Source organism: Oncorhynchus mykiss, chromosome 1 (assembly GCF_057628025.1).
Source record: "Oncorhynchus mykiss isolate SJ-2025 chromosome 1, ASM5762802v1, whole genome shotgun sequence".
In the NCBI taxonomy this organism is placed as follows: domain Eukaryota; kingdom Metazoa; phylum Chordata; class Actinopteri; order Salmoniformes; family Salmonidae; genus Oncorhynchus; species Oncorhynchus mykiss.
The window spans coordinates 80,082,470-80,100,952 of NC_143022.1; the positions used below are offsets into that span (position 1 = coordinate 80,082,470).

An 18,483-nucleotide genomic window follows, 5' to 3' on the forward strand; every position below is an offset into this window, starting at 1 on the left:
AAATTCAAAAGTTCTCTGTTCTCTCTCTTTCTTTCTTTCTCTCTCGCTCTCTCGCTCTCGCTCTCTCTCTCTCTTTCTCTCTCTCCCTCTCGCTCTCTCGCTCTCTCTCTCGCTCTCTCTCGCTCTCTCGCTCTCTCCCTCTCGCTCTCTCCCTCTCGCTCTCTCGCTCTCTCTCTCCCGCTCTTTCTCTCTCTCTCTCGCTCTCTCTCGCTCTCTCCCTCTCGCTCTCTCGCTCTCTCGCTCTCTCTCTCTCCCGCTCTTTCTCTCTCTCTCTCGCTCTCTCTCGCTCTCTCGCTCTCTCTCTCTCCCGCTCTTTCTCTCTCTCTCTCGCTCTCTCTCGCTCTCTCGCTCTCTCTCTCTCTCAGGTGGTGAAGCTTTTGAACACCAAGCGATCTCAGAATGTGGGGATCCTCATGTCCAGCATCCACTTGGACATGAAGGACATTCAGAATGGTGAGTGGTGATGTTCCACCTCAACACAGCATAATGACGTTATTGCAACCGGCTACGCCCGCTCTGTAATTACCTAAATTCAAGTTCGTTCGGACAAAGCATTGAACTCGCTAGACTTCTGATGGATCTAGTCATAATTCATGTGTGTTATTGCCTCAAGTGAGATGCCTCATTATTGAGTTATCACTAGACTTTCAAGTAGGAAGGATGTGGTATTCTCTTTCTCTCTATGTGTTTCCATCTTTCATTTGGTTTACTATATTCTATTTTATCCCGCTTTCTCTCGTTCTCTAATCTATTGTCAGTCTGTGTCCTAGTCTAAATTGCCTTTTTAAAGGGGAACTACTCCAGACTTAACTGAGAATGGAATCTCCTCCTGTTATAGTCCTCTGATTGCCTCGCCATTCATCCCTCATCCGTGTGTCTAAACACACCTTAAAAGATGTACGCTGGGGAGGGTCTGTCTATCCTATAAGTTCTCTTCATAGGCTTATCTCAACGGGAGGAGGTGGGCCATACTCATCAGTCGCCAGTGTTAGGACTTTCTTTCAGCATACAGCATTAGTGTTGATTAGAGGGTACAGTATATCATGGGGTGATGAGATAGGGAAAGAGAAATACAGTGCTTCACATGTTCAGAATGATCTGGGAACCATCCACGTAATGTTACACTGTTTGGGATTGTAATATGTTCTCTAAACCCCACATCTAAAGAGACAAGGGAGAAAGAGACATTTTCTGAATCATAGTTTTGATCTTCTTTTTTATGACTGTGGCATTGTTTTATAGAGAGTCATGATAGCTCACCATTGGTGGTTATTTAAGCAATAAGGCACGAGTGGGTGTGGTATATGGCCAACATACCACGGCTAAGGGCTGTTCTTATCCACGACGCATCGCGAAGTGCCTGGACACAGCCCTTAGCCGTGGTATATTGGCCATATACCACAAACCAGGTGCCTTATTGCTATTATAAACTAGTTACCAACATAATTAGAGCAGTAAAAACAAATGTTTTGTTATACCTGTGGTATACGATCTGATATACAACGGCTGTCAGCCAATCAGCATTCAGGGCTGGAACCACCCAGTTTAGAATTAGTCTTCTATTTGGCTGACACTTTCATAAGACACCTCCGTGCGACGTGGGCTTCCTGTAGGCTTTTAGAGGGCTAGTCATCGTGCTAGGTGCCAGGGTTGGAACCTGGCTCATTGCGGTATGGAGGATGCTGGAAGTTGCTGCTGGGTTTGGTCATGGATGGGAGAGAAGATACAGGCTTTTCCTCTCTGTCAGATACTCATCCCTGTTTGAGTCAGTAACTTAAACCAAATGAGTGAGAGTGAGAGAGCAGGCAGAGAGAGGGAGAGCAGGCAGAGGAAGGGAGAGGCTGTCCCTGTGGTGACTGTGGAGGGAAAGAGAGTGTGAAAGGGTTTAGGGTGAAAGCAAAATAAAGAGAGAGAGAGAAACTGGCAGATAGAGGGTAGGGTGTGAGAGAGATCGAAATGGAGTATGTGATGGAGTCACTTGGGGATTGAAGAAGAGATAGAGGGATTCATATTATAGAAGAAGAAAGCTGTTTGAGGATTGTTCATTTTCTCTCACAGCAATTTTCCGTTGACAGACATGGGATAACAAAATAAAATAAAGATCTGACAGTTTTGCTTGTTTGGCCAGACTGACCACAGTTCAGAAACACCAAAAGGCCTTTACACAGCAATTTCCAAATCCCCAATGATTTCCTACAGATCAAGGCCAGCAATATGAATGATTGGAAGAAGATCACAACTGGGTTGATGCTGTGTTTACTTGTTTTCAGATCCCCATTAGCTATTGCAAAGGCAGCAGCTATTCTTCCTGGGATCCACAAAAACACAAAACATGACAAGTAATGAAACACGGGCCTCCCGAGTGGCGCAGTGTTCTAAGCGTCACTACAGACCCTGGTTCGATCCCAGGCTGTGTCGCAGCCGGCCGCGACCCATGAGGCGGCGCACAATTGGCCCAGCGTCATCCGGGTTAGGGGAGGTTTTGGCCGACTGGGATGTCCTTGTCCCATCGCACTCTTGCGACTCCTTGTGGCGGGCGCATGCATGCTGACTTCGGTCGCCAGCTGTACGGTGTTTCCTCTGACACATTGGTGCAGCTGGCTTCCGAGTTAAGCGAGCAGTGTGTCAAGAAGCAGTGCGGCTTGGCGGGTTGTGTTTCGGAGGACGCATGGCTCTCGACCTTCAGCTTTCCTGAGTCCATATGGGTATTGCAGCGATGGGACAAGATCGCAACTAGGCCTCCCAGGTGACGCAGTGGTTAACGGCGCTGTACTGCAGCGCCAGCTGTGCCATCAGAGTCCCTGGGTTCGCGCCCAGGCTCTGTCGTAACCGGCCGCGACCGGGAGGTCCGTGGGGCGACGCACAATTGGCCTAGCGTCGTCCGGGTTAGGGAGGGCTTGGTCGGTAGGGATGTCTTTGTCTCATCACGCACCAGCGACTCCTGCTAACCAAAGTTGCCAGGTGCACGGTGTAGCCTCCGACACGTTGGTGCGGCTGGCTCCCGGGTTGGATGCGCGCTGTGTTAAGAAGCAGTGTATCGGAGGGTGCATGACTTTCAACCTTCGTCTCTCCCGAGCCCGTACGGGAGTTGTAGCAATGAGACAAGATAGTAGCTACTAAAACAATTGGATACCACGAAATTGGGGAGAAAAAGGGGTAAAAATTCAACACAAAAAAAACACACAAAAAAAAGATTGCAACAATTTCATGAGAACCAATAGTTCTCATGAAATTGTGGAGATTAAGGGGTAAAAAGTACAACAACAACAAAAAAATTACGAAACACTAGTTCACAGGTCGGCAAAAATACCAATTGTTTACACATACGAAAGTATTCGGCCCCCTTGAACTTTGCGACCTTTTGCCACATTTCAGGCTTCAAACATAAAGATATAAAACTGTATTTTTTTGTGAAGAATCAACAACAAGTGGGACACAATCATGAAGTGGAACGACATTTATTGGATATTTCAAACTCTTTTAACAAATCAAAAACTGAAAAATTGGGCGTGCAAAATTATTCAGCCCCCTTAAGTTAATACTTTGTAGCGCCACCTTTTGCTGCGATTACAGCTGTAAGTCGCTTGGGGTATGTCTCTATCAGTTTTGCACATCGAGAGACTGAAATTGTTTCCCATTCCTCCTTGCAAAACAGCTCGAGCTCAGTGAGGTTGGATGAAGAGCATTTGTGAACAGCAGTTTTCAGTTCTTTCCACAGATTCTCGATTGGATTCAGGTCTGGACTTTGACTTGGCCATTCTAACACCTGGATATGTTTATTTTTGAACCATTCCATTGTAGATTTTGCTTTATGTTTTGGATCATTGTCTTGTTGGAAGACAAATCTCCGTCCCAGTCTCAGGTCTTTTGCAGACTCCATCAGGTTTTCGTTCCCTGTCCCTGCTGAAGAAAAGCATGCCCAAACCATGATGCTGCCACCACCATGTTTGACAGTGGGCATGGTGTGTTCAGCTGTGTTGCTTTTACGCCAAACATAATGTTTTGCATTGTTGACAAAAAGTTCAATTTTGGTTTCATCTGACCAGAGCACCTTCTTCCACATGTTTGGTGTGTCTCCCAGGTGGCTTGTGGCAAACTTTAAACAACACTTTTTATGGATATCTTTAAGAAATGGCTTTCTTCTTGCCACTCTTCCATAAAGGCCAGATTTGTGCAATATACGACTGATTGTTGTACTATGGACAGAGTCTCCCACCTCAGCTGTAGATCTCTGCAGTTCATCCAGAGTGATCATGGGCCTCTTGGCTGCATCTCTGATCAGTCTTCTCCTTGTATGAGCTGAAAGTTTAGAGGGACGGCCAGGTCTTGGTAGATTTGCAGTGGTCTGATACTCCTTCCATTTCAATATTATCGCTTGCACAGTGCTCCTTGGGATGTTTAAAGCTTGGGAAATATTTTTGTATCCAAATCCGGCTTTAAACTTCTTCACAACAGTATCTCGGACCTGCCTGGTGTGTTCCTTGTTCTTCATGATGCTCTCTGCGCTTTTAACGGACCTCTGAGACTATCACAGTGCAGGTGCATTTATACGGAGACTTGATTACACACAGGTGGATTGTATTTATCATCATTAGTCATTTAGGTCAACATTGGATCATTCAGAGATCCTCACTGAACTTCTGGAGAGAGTTTGCTGCACTGAAAGTAAAGGGGCTGAATAATTTTGCACGCCCAATTTTTCAGTTTTTGATTTGTTAAAAAAGTTTGAAATATCCAATAAATGTCGTTCCACTTCATGATTGTGTCCCACTTGTTATTGATTCTTCACAAAAAAATACAGTTTTATATCTTTATGTTTGAAGCCTGAAATGTGGCAAAAGGTCGCAAAGTTCAAGGGGGCCGAATACTTTCGCAAGGCACTGTAGATGTGGTGGTGAATAGTAACTACAAAGGTTTTCATAGAACACTCATTCAACTGATTTATCTACACTTATATTCCAGGGAGGGTTACATTCGGCTTCTATTAAATAGGAGATTGTGTGCAAAAGTTTCAGCTAGGAATGCATGTGTCATGCAAGTTCATTAACCTTTCGTAATCAGACGTACTGCAGAAGAGCCTGAATATGTCATGTTTATTATATCCTTTTCCTTTTTAGATGAGCTTTGTGACAGTACTTCAACATAGATCAGATTATATACCTATGTGGTCTCTCTGTGCTCAATGCATACCTCAACACGTCAGGTTAAACAAGCTAGACCCCCAGGCTCTGTTTATCTTTAACATTTACTTTCAAAGGATTACACTCACAGGTGCGAGGTCCTTGCGTTGAGACAAAAAGGTGACATCATACACTGAAATTCAAACACAGCGCTTTTTACCTTGACAGATTTTTCAAGAACCCACATTTATGTTTTAGTTTATGACTTCCAGTGTTAAAGGGGAGGGATGACAACTTGGATACTCAGTTCCAGTAGTACCTGTGGTGTGATAAAGCAGTCTGTACTGCAGTGTGTGAGATGTGTCACCAGCTCATCAGATGGCCAGCAAGAACAGCCCTTGTACCAACAACCTAGAAACCAAGTGTAATGTAGATTATTTTTTTCCACCTTTATTTAACCAGGTAAGCTAGTTGAGAACAAGTTCTCATTTGCAACTGCGACCTGGCCAAGATAAAGCATAGCAATTCAACACATACAACAACACAGAGTTACACATGGAATAAACAAAACATACTCAATAATACAGGAGAACAAAAGAAAACAAAAAGTATATATACAGTGACTGCAAATGAGGTAAGATGAGGGAGTTAAGACAATAAATAGGCCATGGTGGCGAAGTAATTACAACATAGCAATTAAACACTGGAATAGTAGATGTGCAGAAGATGAATGTGCATGTAGAGATACTGGGGTGCAAAGGAGCAAGATAAATAAATAAATACAGTATGGGGATGAGGTAGGTAGATAGATGGGCTGTTTACAGATGGGCTATGTCCAGGTGCAGTGATCTGTGAGCTGCTCTGACAGCTGGTGCTTAAAGCTAGTGAGGGAGATATGAGTGACCAGCTTCAGAGATTTTTGCAGTTCGTTCCAGTCATGGGCAGCAGAGAACTGGAAGGAAAGACGACAAAAGGCTTTGGGAGTGACCAGTGAGAAATACCTGCTGGAGCGCGTGCTACGAGTGGGTGCTGCTATGGTGACCAGTGAGCTGAGATAAGGCTGGGCTTTACCTAGCAGAGACTTGTAGATAACCTGTAGCCAGTGGGTTTGGCGACGAGTATGAAGCGAGGGCCAACCAACAAGAGCGTACAGGTCGCAATGGTGGGTAGTGTATGGGGCTTTGGTGACAAAACGGATGGCACTGTGATAGACTGCATCCAGTTTATTGAGTAGAGTGTTGGAGGTTATTTTATAGATGACATCACCGAAGTCGAGGATCGGTAGGATGGTCAGTTTTACGAGGGTATGTTTGGCAGCATGAGTGAAATATGCTTTGTTGCGATATAGGAAGACGATTCTAGATTTAATTTTGGATTGGAGATGCTTAATGTGAGTCTGGAAGGAGAGTTTACAGTCTAACCAGACACCTAGGTATTTGTAGTTGTCAGAGCCGTCCAGAGTAGTGATGCTGGATGGGCGAGCAGATGCGGGCAGTGATCGGTTGAATAGCATGCATTTAGTTTTATTTGCGTTTAAGAGCAGTTGGAGGCCACGGAAGGAGAGTTGTATGGCATTGAAGCTCGTCTGGAGGTTAGTTAACACAGTGTCCAAAGATGGGCCAGAAGTATACAGAACGGTGTCGTCTGCGTAGAGGTGTATCAGAGAATCACCAGCAGCAAGAGCAACATCATTGATGTATACAGAGAAGAGAGTCAGCCCAAGGTTTGAACCCTGTGGCACCCCCATAGAGACTGGACAACAGGCCCCCGATTTGACACACTGAACTCTGTCTGAGAAGTAGTTGGTAAACAAGGCGAGGCAATCATTTGAGAAACCAGCCTGTCAATAAGAATGTGGTTTGACAGAGTCAAAAGCCTTGGCCAGGTTGTAGAATACGGCTGTACAGTAATGTCTCTTATCAATGGTGGTTATGATGTCGTTTAGAACCTTAAGCCTGGCTGAGGTGCACCCATGACCAGCTCTGAAACCAGATTGCATAGCGGCGAAGATACGGTGGGATTCAAAATGGTCGGTAATCTGTTTGTTGACTTGGCTTTTGAAGACCTTAGAAAGACAGGGTAGGATAGATATAGGTCTGTAGCAGTTTGGGTCTAGAGTGTCACCCCCTTTGAAGAGGGGGATGACCGCGGCAGCTTTCTAATCTTTGGGAATCTCAGACGATACGAAAGAGAGGTTGTATAGGCTAGTAATAGGGGTTGCAACAATTTCGGCGGATCATTTTAGAAAGAGAGGGTCCAGATTGTCTAGCCCGGCTGATTTGTAGGGGTCCAGATTTTGCAGCTCTTTCAGAACATCAGCTATCTGGATTTGGGTGAAGGAGAAGTGGTGGGGGATTTGGCGGATTGCTGTGGAGGGTGCCGGGCAGTTGACCGGGGTAGGGGTAGCCAGGTGGAAAGCATGGCCAGCCGTAGAGAAATGCTTATTGAAATTCTCAATTATAGTGGATTTATTGGTGGTGACAGTGTTTCCTAGCCTCAGTGCAGTGGGCAGCTGGGAGGAGGTGCTCTTATTCTCCATGGACTTTACAGTGTCCCAGAACTTTTTTGAGTTAGTACTACAGGATGCAAATTTCTGTTTGAAAAAGCTAGCCTTAGCTTTCCTAACTGCCTGTGTATATCTGTTCCTAACTTCCCAGAAAAGTTGCATATCACGGGGGCTATTCGATGCTAATGCAGAACGCCACAGGATGTTTTTGTGCTGGTCAAAGGCAGAAAGGTCTGGAGTGAACCAAGGACTATATCTATTCCTAGTTCTACATTTTTTGAATGGGGCATGCTTATTTAAGATGGTGAGGAAGGCACTTTAAAGAATAGCCAGGCATCATCTACTGACGGGATGAGGTCAATGTCATCCCAGGATATCCCAGGCAGGTCGATTAGAAAGGCCTGCTCGCAGAAGTGTTTTAGGGAGCGTTTGACAGTGATGAGGGGTGATCGTTTGGTCGCAGACCCATTACGGATACAGGCAATGAGGCAGTGATCGCTGAGATATTGATTGAAAACAGCAGAGGTGTATTTGGAGGGCGAGTTAGTTAGGATGACATCTTTGAGGGTGCCCGTGTTTACGGATTTGGAGTTGTACCTGGTAGGTTCATTGATAATTTGTGTGAGATTGAGGGCATCAAGCTTGGATTGTAGGATAGCCGGGGTGTTAAACATGTCCCAGTTTAGGTCACCTAGTAGCACGAGCTCAGAAGATGTATGGTATTTTGTACTGTAGATTATGCATGTATTGAAGTCACTGTGCGCTTACCAGCAACAGGCCAAAATCTGTTTCTCATATTTCTCATGGATCAAATTAATTTAGTAGGGAAATGGGACTGTAATCAGTCTAGATATCCTGACATTAGTTATCTTTTAGTCCGAATTTAATGATAACTCAGTCAGGGGGCTAAATGTACTGTATGAGTGTATTGAACACATGCTGTTGTTGTTCTTGTCATGACTGGTTAAGATTTCTTTGTAAGATGGAACCAAAATCTTTTTTTCAAATAGGAACTCGGCAGATATTCTCATTAAATGCTACCTATTCTTTCCCTTCCTTTCAAGCCATTCTGAACATGGACAACACTGTGGTGGACCTTGAGACCTTGCAATCCCTGTATGACAATGTAAGTTGTTTGAAATATATTAATGATTATACACTACGCTTTTTCATTGGTAAACGTTTGATGAAACAATCTGTCACTGAAGGAAAAAACAAACATGTTTTGTTTCTCAACCTCCAGTCCGTGGACCTGTGGCGGTCCTTAGGATTTTGCTGGCTGCTGGTCCCTGAGCTGGTTAACTGACACTAATTTAGTCAGCACTACAGTGAAAAAACATAACTTGCCGGTCCCTGACAGAGGAGGGACCATGGCTTGCCGGTCCCTGGTATCAAAAATGTTGAGAAACACAGGGCATGTGGAATATGAAAGGTTAATCAATGGACAGGCAAACGTGTCTACATTACCACAAGTCATGTAAGATTCACCAACTCACACAAGTTCCATGTAGAGGTTATTGAACAACAATATCAACTAGATTTGGAGCTTTTAGACTCCAAATGTAGTGGTTTCCAACGAAACAATCGTTGTTTAAGTTTCATGTCATATAGTTACAGAAAGCTACAGTACTAATGTAGTCAAGCCACAGTATTAGCAACTAGTTGTAAATCAGTCAACAGTTATTCATTTTGTTTTATTTTGACTACTAAACAAAAACTACAATTCCCATCAATTATGTGCACCTTCCTTGAAACATGTGGGAAGTCGGGCTTTTCATAAACAGTCTTTGAATCTTTAGTCATTACCTAAGTCTTTATAGTGTTTCCAGAATAGCTGAATGATTTTGCTGTGGATGTCAGTTCCACAGCGTCTGCTCTGAACATGCCTCTGTATCTGGAGTTCATGTTCCATCTGGTCCACTTGAAAGGCCAACTAAAGGAAATGTGCTTTAAATACCAAAACAAACATGGAAGCCACAATCCCTATTGGTATGTGTGGTGTTTGGCCACAGAGTCAGCCCTGTGTACTGTATGTATGTTGGAAGGGGATAGACTTTTCTCTAGTAAACATCTATTGTCATTTAAAGAAGTTGGCTCCTCTCTTGTAAGACATGCATTATCATATAATTATACATATTATCTCTATTGGATTTTAATGTATTTCTCTACACTGGTATAATAGGCACTGTTTTATTAAAGTACAATGGGATAATGTAATAAAGTGTGTTGTTATTTAATTACAATAGCCACATCATTAGCCCTGCAAGACGTTAACCGGCCAGTGGATGGCTCATAATAATGGCCGGAACGGAGCCAATGGAATGGCATCAAACACATGGAAACCATGTATTTGATGTATTTGATACCGTTCCACTGATTACCACGAGCTCGTCCTCCCCAATTAAAGTTCCCCTAACCTCCTGTGGTTTAACCTGTCTCTTTTAGCTGAACATTTGGATCGTTATGTCAACAAAGAGAGAAGCATGAAAAGGAACATGTTTTTTCAATTTCAACCTTGATACAGGTTTAAGATACTATGACATTCCTGAGAAGCTTTTGGCTGGGCAACACAAGAGGCCCGTCCTTTGACTTCTAGAGCCACATTAATAATATTGAAAATGACTGTGGCTTAAGACATGGTGTAGTTTTGAGGAAATGTGTCATAACCCATAAGAGTCTAAGTTCTGTCTAAACCGGAGTTGGGGGGGAAGTACTACTAAGCTATATGGAATTGTTTTAACAAGGTCATACCAAGGATCATTTTGCTATTTGATTTAGAATTTTAAGACCCCTTGAAGAATCCAAAAAATATATTCTAAAATGATTTGATGAACATTTTTAATTGGCGTTACTGCTATTAGCCCATACAGGGGGCGTGGACATCGACCTTAATAACAGAGGGTCTGCTCAAACCAGGAGTTAAATTGAGGAGCCAAATTGTTTCTCTTTTGTATTGCAACTCCATCCTGTCTCCCAGTCTCCAACCCCTAACCACAGTTGGCAGTGTAGCCACCCTGACTTCGGAATAAGGGGTTCTAATGGTTACACCCTCACAGTTCTAGAACACACTCACAAACACAGAGCCATGGAGAAGGTCACTCCTCACTTCACAGTAAGACGTGGAGTCACCCTGTCTGTGGGCTCTGAAAATATAACCACTACTGCTCTCACAACACAATCCCACAGGAAGGAAGAGGTCACTGTGAGGTACCCCTCCCCACAAATATCAGGAGTCATAATCATCTGACACGACACTTAGAAGTTCAGGGAACCCCTCCCAACACCACATTACTGTGCACGTGATAAGCATCAGCGTGACAAACCCCAACACTTGCGCTCATGACATCTACTCAGAGGCTGAGACTGCAGGGGTTGAGGAACATTATAACAACACTGTCACCTTGTATGATTAACACAGGATTGGTGACAGTGACATGGGTCAATACGATAATAGCACCTCAGGCTATGTTCTCGGTCATCAGAAAACAATCTTAACTTGAAGTTTAGTGCCATACATGGGAGGTTTAGAAAAACACAGTTGACCAGAAATAAAGGATTAGTCACACAGCAGTTGCCTTTCTCTGGAATGTTGCATGCAACTTTCTCTCATACTCATTTCTCTCACAGCCAAAGAGAAATGTACCAATTCATAGATCTCACCATCATATCGTCTTGTCCACAAATTACTCCTCACGATGGTACACCCAGAAGTTAAAAAAGGACCTGTTTCATGTTAAATGTATTTACACTTTAAAACATATCGTTAACCAGAACCAGAGCTTACCCTGGCAGACCCAAGGCAGAGTGTGTTGAATACTAATTTGCCCTGTGTTTGATCTGCTGCTGCTGAGTTATTCCTGGGCCAGACTGGAGTCAACGTCAGCTCCCCTAACCTGCTTCCTCAGACAAGCCTGAAGTCATGAGAGACTTAAAGAGTTTACATTTCTCTGTGTCGGCCGTTTTATGGCTTTGCCATTTTGCATCAGGCCTGTCAACCTCTATTGTCTTCTTGCTTTTGTTAAATGATACGCCATCTCTGGACTGGTTTATTTTTGTTCGATCACCTTGTACTAAACTGTGGTTTTGTGTCGGAGAATGTGAAAATATCTTATAAATCGAAACCAGTGTTCATAAAGTATCTACAAAGGCTGTATTTGGCCACATTCAGTTCCCTTCTATGTGTAAGAACAGGGTATGTGTGCATGTACGGTATATCTCAAGCACAAGGTACACTTTTGTGTTTCACTTACTGTTACCCAATATCACTCTCTTTACCTATTTCAGAGAGCCCAGCAAGATGAGATGGAGAAGATTGAGAAGCACATCAAGTCATCCAAAGATAAAGACGACGCAAAGCCATTGGACAAGCCTGAACAGTGAGAGCAAATGTAGGCCAAGAAAATCACAATTTCAAAATGGTGTCTGCCTTTTATCCCTATCATCTTGTTCTTGTACTTTCCTCTTCCCTAAAGGTTTCTCTTCCAGCTGTCCCAAATCCCCAATTTCTCAGGAAGGGTGTTTTGTATCCTCTTTCAATCAACCTTTGATGAATGTATCTCCTCCATACTCCGGAAAGTTGAAATCCTTCAGAGAGTGTGTACGGTGAGTCTCCTCTACATTCTGTCTAAAAACAGCCTGTGGTGTTAGCGGACAATGTAATGTACAGCCATGCATCGAGAGTGTTCAGTACATAAGGAATGAAAGCCAGAATCTCTGGCGAGGGATAATATACAGTATGCCTCCTAGAGACCAGATGCACTGAACTGAACTATCTCTTGCTCTTCTTCAGTTTGTCTATTTCCCCCCTCGATCTTCTGTTTCTCTATCCTCTTTTCTTTGTTCTTCTTCTTATCACTTTGCTTCCCTCTTCTCTACCTCTCTCTTATATATTTCCCTTTCTCCTTCTCGTCCCTTCTCCACCCCTTCCTCAACTCCTTGTCTCTGTCTTTCCCCATGCTGCGTATCAGACTCTGCAGAGAGGTCAGTGTGTGATGCAGGTGCTAGGTCTTGTCTTAGCTTTTGGGAACTTCATGAACGGAGGGAACCGATCGCGCGGGCAGGCTGACGGCTTCACTCTGGACATCCTGCCCAAACTCAAGGACGTCAAGAGCAGTGTGAGTGTATGTTAAGCTCTGACCGTAACTGCCTTATTACGGTGCTTAGGGAATGTCTTTGTCCCCAAATTAGTGAGTGACTGGCTGCTTGTTAGATGTTTGGTATACCGCCAGTGCTGTCCTGTAAGAACATAGTGGTCAGTGTTTTCAGTATTGGAATCCCAGAGAGGTGCCCATAAAGAATATAAGACAAGTTACCAGCGTTAAGTTATGACACTCTCCCCAGCAGAGGTTTCACTTGTGTTTGATGCATTGCTTCTAAGTCCTCTTTAGATGTTTTCTCCATACAAATTATAACATTCTGCTCTAAAATGATTAGATTAATGACAAAAAGGATTTACAGTTTATTTATTTGGATCTTTTCAACTGTCTCTCTTTCAGGATAACTCTCAGAGTCTTTTGTCATTCATCGTTGCTTACTATCTAAGGCACTTTGATGAGGTATGTTCTAGTTCCTGTTTATTTGAATCACTTTCTGATTTACTCTGATTTGCTGGGATATCTTTCCAGAGCCCTTTTCATCTTCTCTCTCGCCAGAGGATAGCGTGGCTTATTTTTTTAATCAAATTATTTATTTTCCTTTCCTTTTCTCAGTTCAGCTCGACCTGTAGCACGTTAGCTGGCACAGGATCCAAAGGAGGCCTATTGTAAATAATTAGGTTAGCCAGATGAGATGAACTCAGGCGAGAGTATGTTGCCAAAATCAACCTACACGACACTGTTCTGGGCTCCTAATGGCTCCCTGGTAACACTGATTGACAGGATAAACGTATTCTTTGATTACAATGGCTCCTCTCTAGCTGACAACTATAACCACTACCACCATTGCAACCTTATCTTACTGGGAATGTTTGGACTACTGATAAGAATGGTCGAGACATCCAGCCCAATGTTAACTGAGATGTATGCTGGAGAGGGTTGTTCTGGTCTTTGATGATGATTGACTTTGACTGTGTGTCTGTATGTTGTCAGGACGCAGGTAGAGAGACCTGTGTCTACCCTCTCCCTGAACCCCAGGATCTCTTCCAGGCCTCTCAGATGAAGTTTGAGGACTTTCAGAGAGATCTACGCAAGCTAAGGAAAGACCTCAAAGGTGAGACTGAATCCCACAAATATATTATCTCCATTTGGAGCTCCACTGACAAACCTTGGACTGTATGTCACCAACACCAGGTAGTAAACCTGAGTCAATGTTGATTATGACAGGTGTCACATCATGTTTATGACCCATTGTGTAGGATTTATGAAAGTATAACTCAGGTGAAATGCATCCCTGTATCTCTATCATGGGGAAATTCTTCCAAGTGTGCCCAGCCATAGTGATGTTTTGATCACAGAACAGGGCCAACAGATAGCATCTGTTTGTCGTACAGACCACCAAACCAGATGGAGAGTCAGGAGCAGACTCCTGTAGAATCACAACACAGAGAGCCAAACAAGCCAGGTTCAAGGGGCTTCTCCTACCTGTTTGCCCCAGCTCAGGCCCCTCAGAGTGGGTCAAGGACCTGGAGAGGCCGCCTTATTTATGCTACCCCCTGCATACTCACATTACAAACCATAAGATCTGAAGGTCCCATAATTAAAACCTTCAAAACTATCAGTGTACTGGGTGGGTAGCAATACTGTTTGACAGTCATCCAGTTGAGCAAGAACAGAATATAGTCTGTGTATCCTTTTCATAATAGTTCAACCTAAATACTAGGTCACTTCGCATAAAATACAAGTCCAGGTAGCACTTACAAAAATGTTTTAGAGGTTTACAGGGAATTACTGACTAAGGCTGAAGTCTGTCAAGTCTTTTCCCAACAAAAAGCCCTGATGAAGTGTGGAAATCAGATTACACACTTAAAGCCAAGCTCATTGGTTGAAAACAAAATCCCTGTGCGACCGAATGAATGACTGAATGGGGAAATACTTATTATATTCATTAGTCAGTCCTGACTCATTCAACACTTACAGCACATTATAGGGGTCTACAGGTGGGGAAACATTAACGCTAACAGAGTGCATCTATTTTATATGTGTCAATCAAGAATAATCACCCAAATCTCCTCTCTTCTCTATCATGTTTCATGTATCTTACTGTTAAACCAAGGCTCCTATTGTTTTTTACTGCACTGCAATCAATCTTGTGAAGCTTCCGATTATCAGGTTTCCAAGGTCCACTGGGAGACTGACTCACGTCCTCATTCCCAATGGCAGAGTACCATGATGGTGTACATAAAGGTTTCATCACATACTGTAGGTTCTCTTTACTTTAGAGGGAACAGCTGAGTGTTGCAACAGATGTGGGCTTCGATGACAGTTGCCTGGGGATTAGGTTAATTAGTAGGCATCCCACAGCAGTGGGCTTGGATGGCCCTCAGGACAACAGCTAGCTCCACAGAGGGGGCCATATGGTCAACCAATTAACTCTGAGAACTCTGGCAGGCAAGTTTTGGATTCATCATGGGCGCTGATGGACCATGACTCTGGGGTGCGCCAAGGGACGTTTAAGGGGTCTGCAGGTTCCATGGGTATCACTCATTGTTTGGAGAAAAGTATTAGGGTGAATGGGAATGCATCGTTACTGGTTAGTTTGCCTTTGCCCAATCCACATCAGTTATACACATTATGTACAGTAATTAGCCCCAATTACACAAACAGGTAGAGTGTAATACTGCAATGTCAAAAATAGTCTTTACAAGCTGTCTCGTTCTTTTTCTTCCTTCTTTGTCCTCCTCCACTCCAGCATGCTCGGCCGAGACAGAGAAGGTCTGTCAGGTCTCTTCTGAAGAGCACCTGCAACCCTTTAAAGAGAAGATGGAGGGGTTTCTGAGCCAAGGTGAGTTTGCGAACACAGAGTACAGACAGGCAAGAGGTGAAGGTGCCCCAGTTGTGGTTACTTGACAAATGACTCAACCATCACTGAGGCCATTTTGGGTTGTGGCTGAGACAAATGGACCATTGATCAATGACAAAGGAAGCCATTTTTGTTCTTCAAGTAGTGAGAGTCAAGCTTCGAGACGGATCATTGATACCCCTTATCCTTGGTGCAACTAAAGTGTAGCTGCCCCAAAGATGAAGGCTAATGCCTCAGATATTTCACTGGGTAATGTTCAGTGTCAGAATACCTGACATGAGGAAGCCATCTTGGATCTGTGTTAGAGAATAGAGTGTAGAGATGGGCAGTTGATCATCATGCTAACCTTTGGTTAGACTGCACTGCATCTGTCCTGCCAAGACTAATGTCTCAGTTGCTCTTCTGGTTAATGTACAGTGTTAGGAAGAAAGATGTGCAGAGAACATCATTCTACCTGCTCAGACCTGCACCTTGTGACTATTTGCACTGACTCTCCGCACATCAAACCCTTACACACAAGCACATGCGCACACACACAAACACACACACACACACACACACATACACATACACATACACACACAAGCACATAGACATAGACATATACACACACACACAGACACACACAAGCACACGCACGCACGCACGCACGCACACACACACACACACACACACACACACACACACACATACACACAAGAACATAGACATAGACATATACACACACACACTCACACACATACAAGCACACACACAGACACACACAAGCACACGCACGCACACACAGACACACACACGCACACACAGACACACAGACACACACGCACACACAGACACACACACACACACACACACACAGACACACAAACAGACACACACACACACAGTCAATGCTGCTGTTCTATTATATACTATTTATTCAACTGAACGACCAAGTCACTTCTCACTTTATATTGTAAATACAGTCATAATTGGCATAGCACACTCATAATCTATGTTGTACATTGTATACATATCAGGTTATTGCAATGCATATTACCTTCTTATAACTTTATTGTACTGCAATGTTGAGGGAGCTAGCATTTCACTGCACATTTTATACCTGATATAAACTGTGTACGTGACAAATACAGTTTGATTAGATTTTTATTTGAATCAACGCAGTTTCCATGGAGACCTTTGCTTACACCAGACTGCATTGAATAACTCAAGGCTATTGTTTCAGCTTTGTCCCTGTTATGATGAGCTGCAGCAGCACCTGTTAGCTGAGCCTTTGACCTCTGTCTGAAAGACATTTCAAGAGCAGACGTACATCCAGGCCAAACATGAACACATAATGAGGGCTATAGGCAGGATTGGACCCTGACAGGTTAGATAGTGTAACTGTGATAGCAATCTGGTTTGTCCTTGTCTTCCTCCTCCTATTCATTCTTCACCTGTTTTCTTTCTCTTTTTACTTCATGGCCTCTGGAAGAGCCTCCTCTCTCAACCTCACTCGTTTACTCTCTCGTTCTCTCCATTCCTCCCTCTGTCATACCAGGAAATCAAATAAACACTTGGAGGAAGCTGTTTACCCTGGGAACAGTTAAAACAGGGATGATGAATTAGCAGTGGAACGAGCGCTGATGATGAATCCACCTAGCGCCTTCCCTTTGTGATCGACCATGTTTGTTTTCATTTGACCACAGTGTGTTTGTTATCACCCTCCCTCCCAGACCCTTTCAACAACCTCCTGTAAAAGAGTACCTTCACCCCTGTATCTCAGTCCTTTTAACTTACTTAACACTGAGGTAAAGCGTAGAAAATCTGTTTAAAATAATGGAACTATGCTCATCATAACAGAGAAAATTAGGTTTGGTTTTCATGTCTATTAAAACATGTAGGATATCATTCTAGGCAGTTTTACATAGCAGGCTATTTCTAGCTAACTGTTCCCATTCTTCTTGTAATTCTGAGCTCACTGGCCCCTTCTCAAGTGATGTTGTATTCAAATGAGAGTTGGTAATCTATAACACATGCTCTTCTGCTATGTTGCTCACTGTCCTTGAGTCCAACTTTAAAGGAAGCCTGGATGAAAGCGTCTCTCTGAAATAAATATTGGGTTTTCCCTTTGATGCAAATGACGAGGTTGTCCTCAGAGAGAGGAATGTTCGGCGTAACACTGACATGTGACTTGGAAGGCTCCAGACTAAATTCGCTGGTTGCCTCCACTGCGGCAAAAAAAAGCAACAACAGCAATGTCTTATTTGTGTTATTTCTATCATTTCAGACCCTGGAGTTAAACAGTTTCTGGCTCCACAGTTTCCACCACTCTTGTTTATTTTCTGACCATGAAACTAACCACAGAATAACAGTGAAAGGGGACTCGTAGGAACGGCACTGTTTGGTCTAGCTCGATTTTCCCCGCTTGTTTCACAGATTCTCATGCATTGTATGTCTTTGATGGAGTCGCTGTGCCTCCGAACAGAACATTGGCCATGTGATTATCTGTTTCTGATGGAAATATTAAGATTACTAATATTGTCTGCGTGCTCTCTTTAGGGGACTGATTACTGCCTTGGTTACAAGGGTTGCCTACTCATACCATGTCAGATAAGATTTATTCGGTGTTGTCCAGAATCTATTTTTAAACCTCTAGACAGGTACTTACGCTACCGTTTAAAAGTTTGGGGTCACTTAGAAATGTCCTTTATTTTTTAAAGTAAAGCTCATTTTTAAGTCCATTAAAATAACATCAAATTGATCAGAAATACAGTGTAGACATTGTTAACGTTGTAAATGACTATTGTAGCTGGAAACGGCTGATTTTTAATGGAATATCTACATAGGCGTACAGAGGCCCGTCATCAGCAACTATCACTCCTGTGTTCCAATTGCATGTTGTGTTAGCGAATCCAAGTT

At 43.4% G+C, this 18,483-nt stretch overlaps 1 protein-coding gene across 1 annotated transcript in view; it reads left to right on the top strand.

The window, feature by feature from the left end:
• fmn2a (formin 2a) overlaps window positions 1-18,483 on the top strand; it is a 55,736-nt gene that overhangs the window by 24,006 nt on the left and 13,247 nt on the right. Inside the window, exons 7-14 of the mRNA XM_090241334.1 lie at window positions 366-453; window positions 8,691-8,752; window positions 11,911-12,002; window positions 12,099-12,228; window positions 12,594-12,740; window positions 13,122-13,181; window positions 13,713-13,833; window positions 15,472-15,564. Of these exons, the coding sequence (XP_090097460.1) occupies window positions 366-453; window positions 8,691-8,752; window positions 11,911-12,002; window positions 12,099-12,228; window positions 12,594-12,740; window positions 13,122-13,181; window positions 13,713-13,833; window positions 15,472-15,564 (793 nt within the window). The remainder of the gene's footprint in view (window positions 1-365; window positions 454-8,690; window positions 8,753-11,910; window positions 12,003-12,098; window positions 12,229-12,593; window positions 12,741-13,121; window positions 13,182-13,712; window positions 13,834-15,471; window positions 15,565-18,483) is intronic.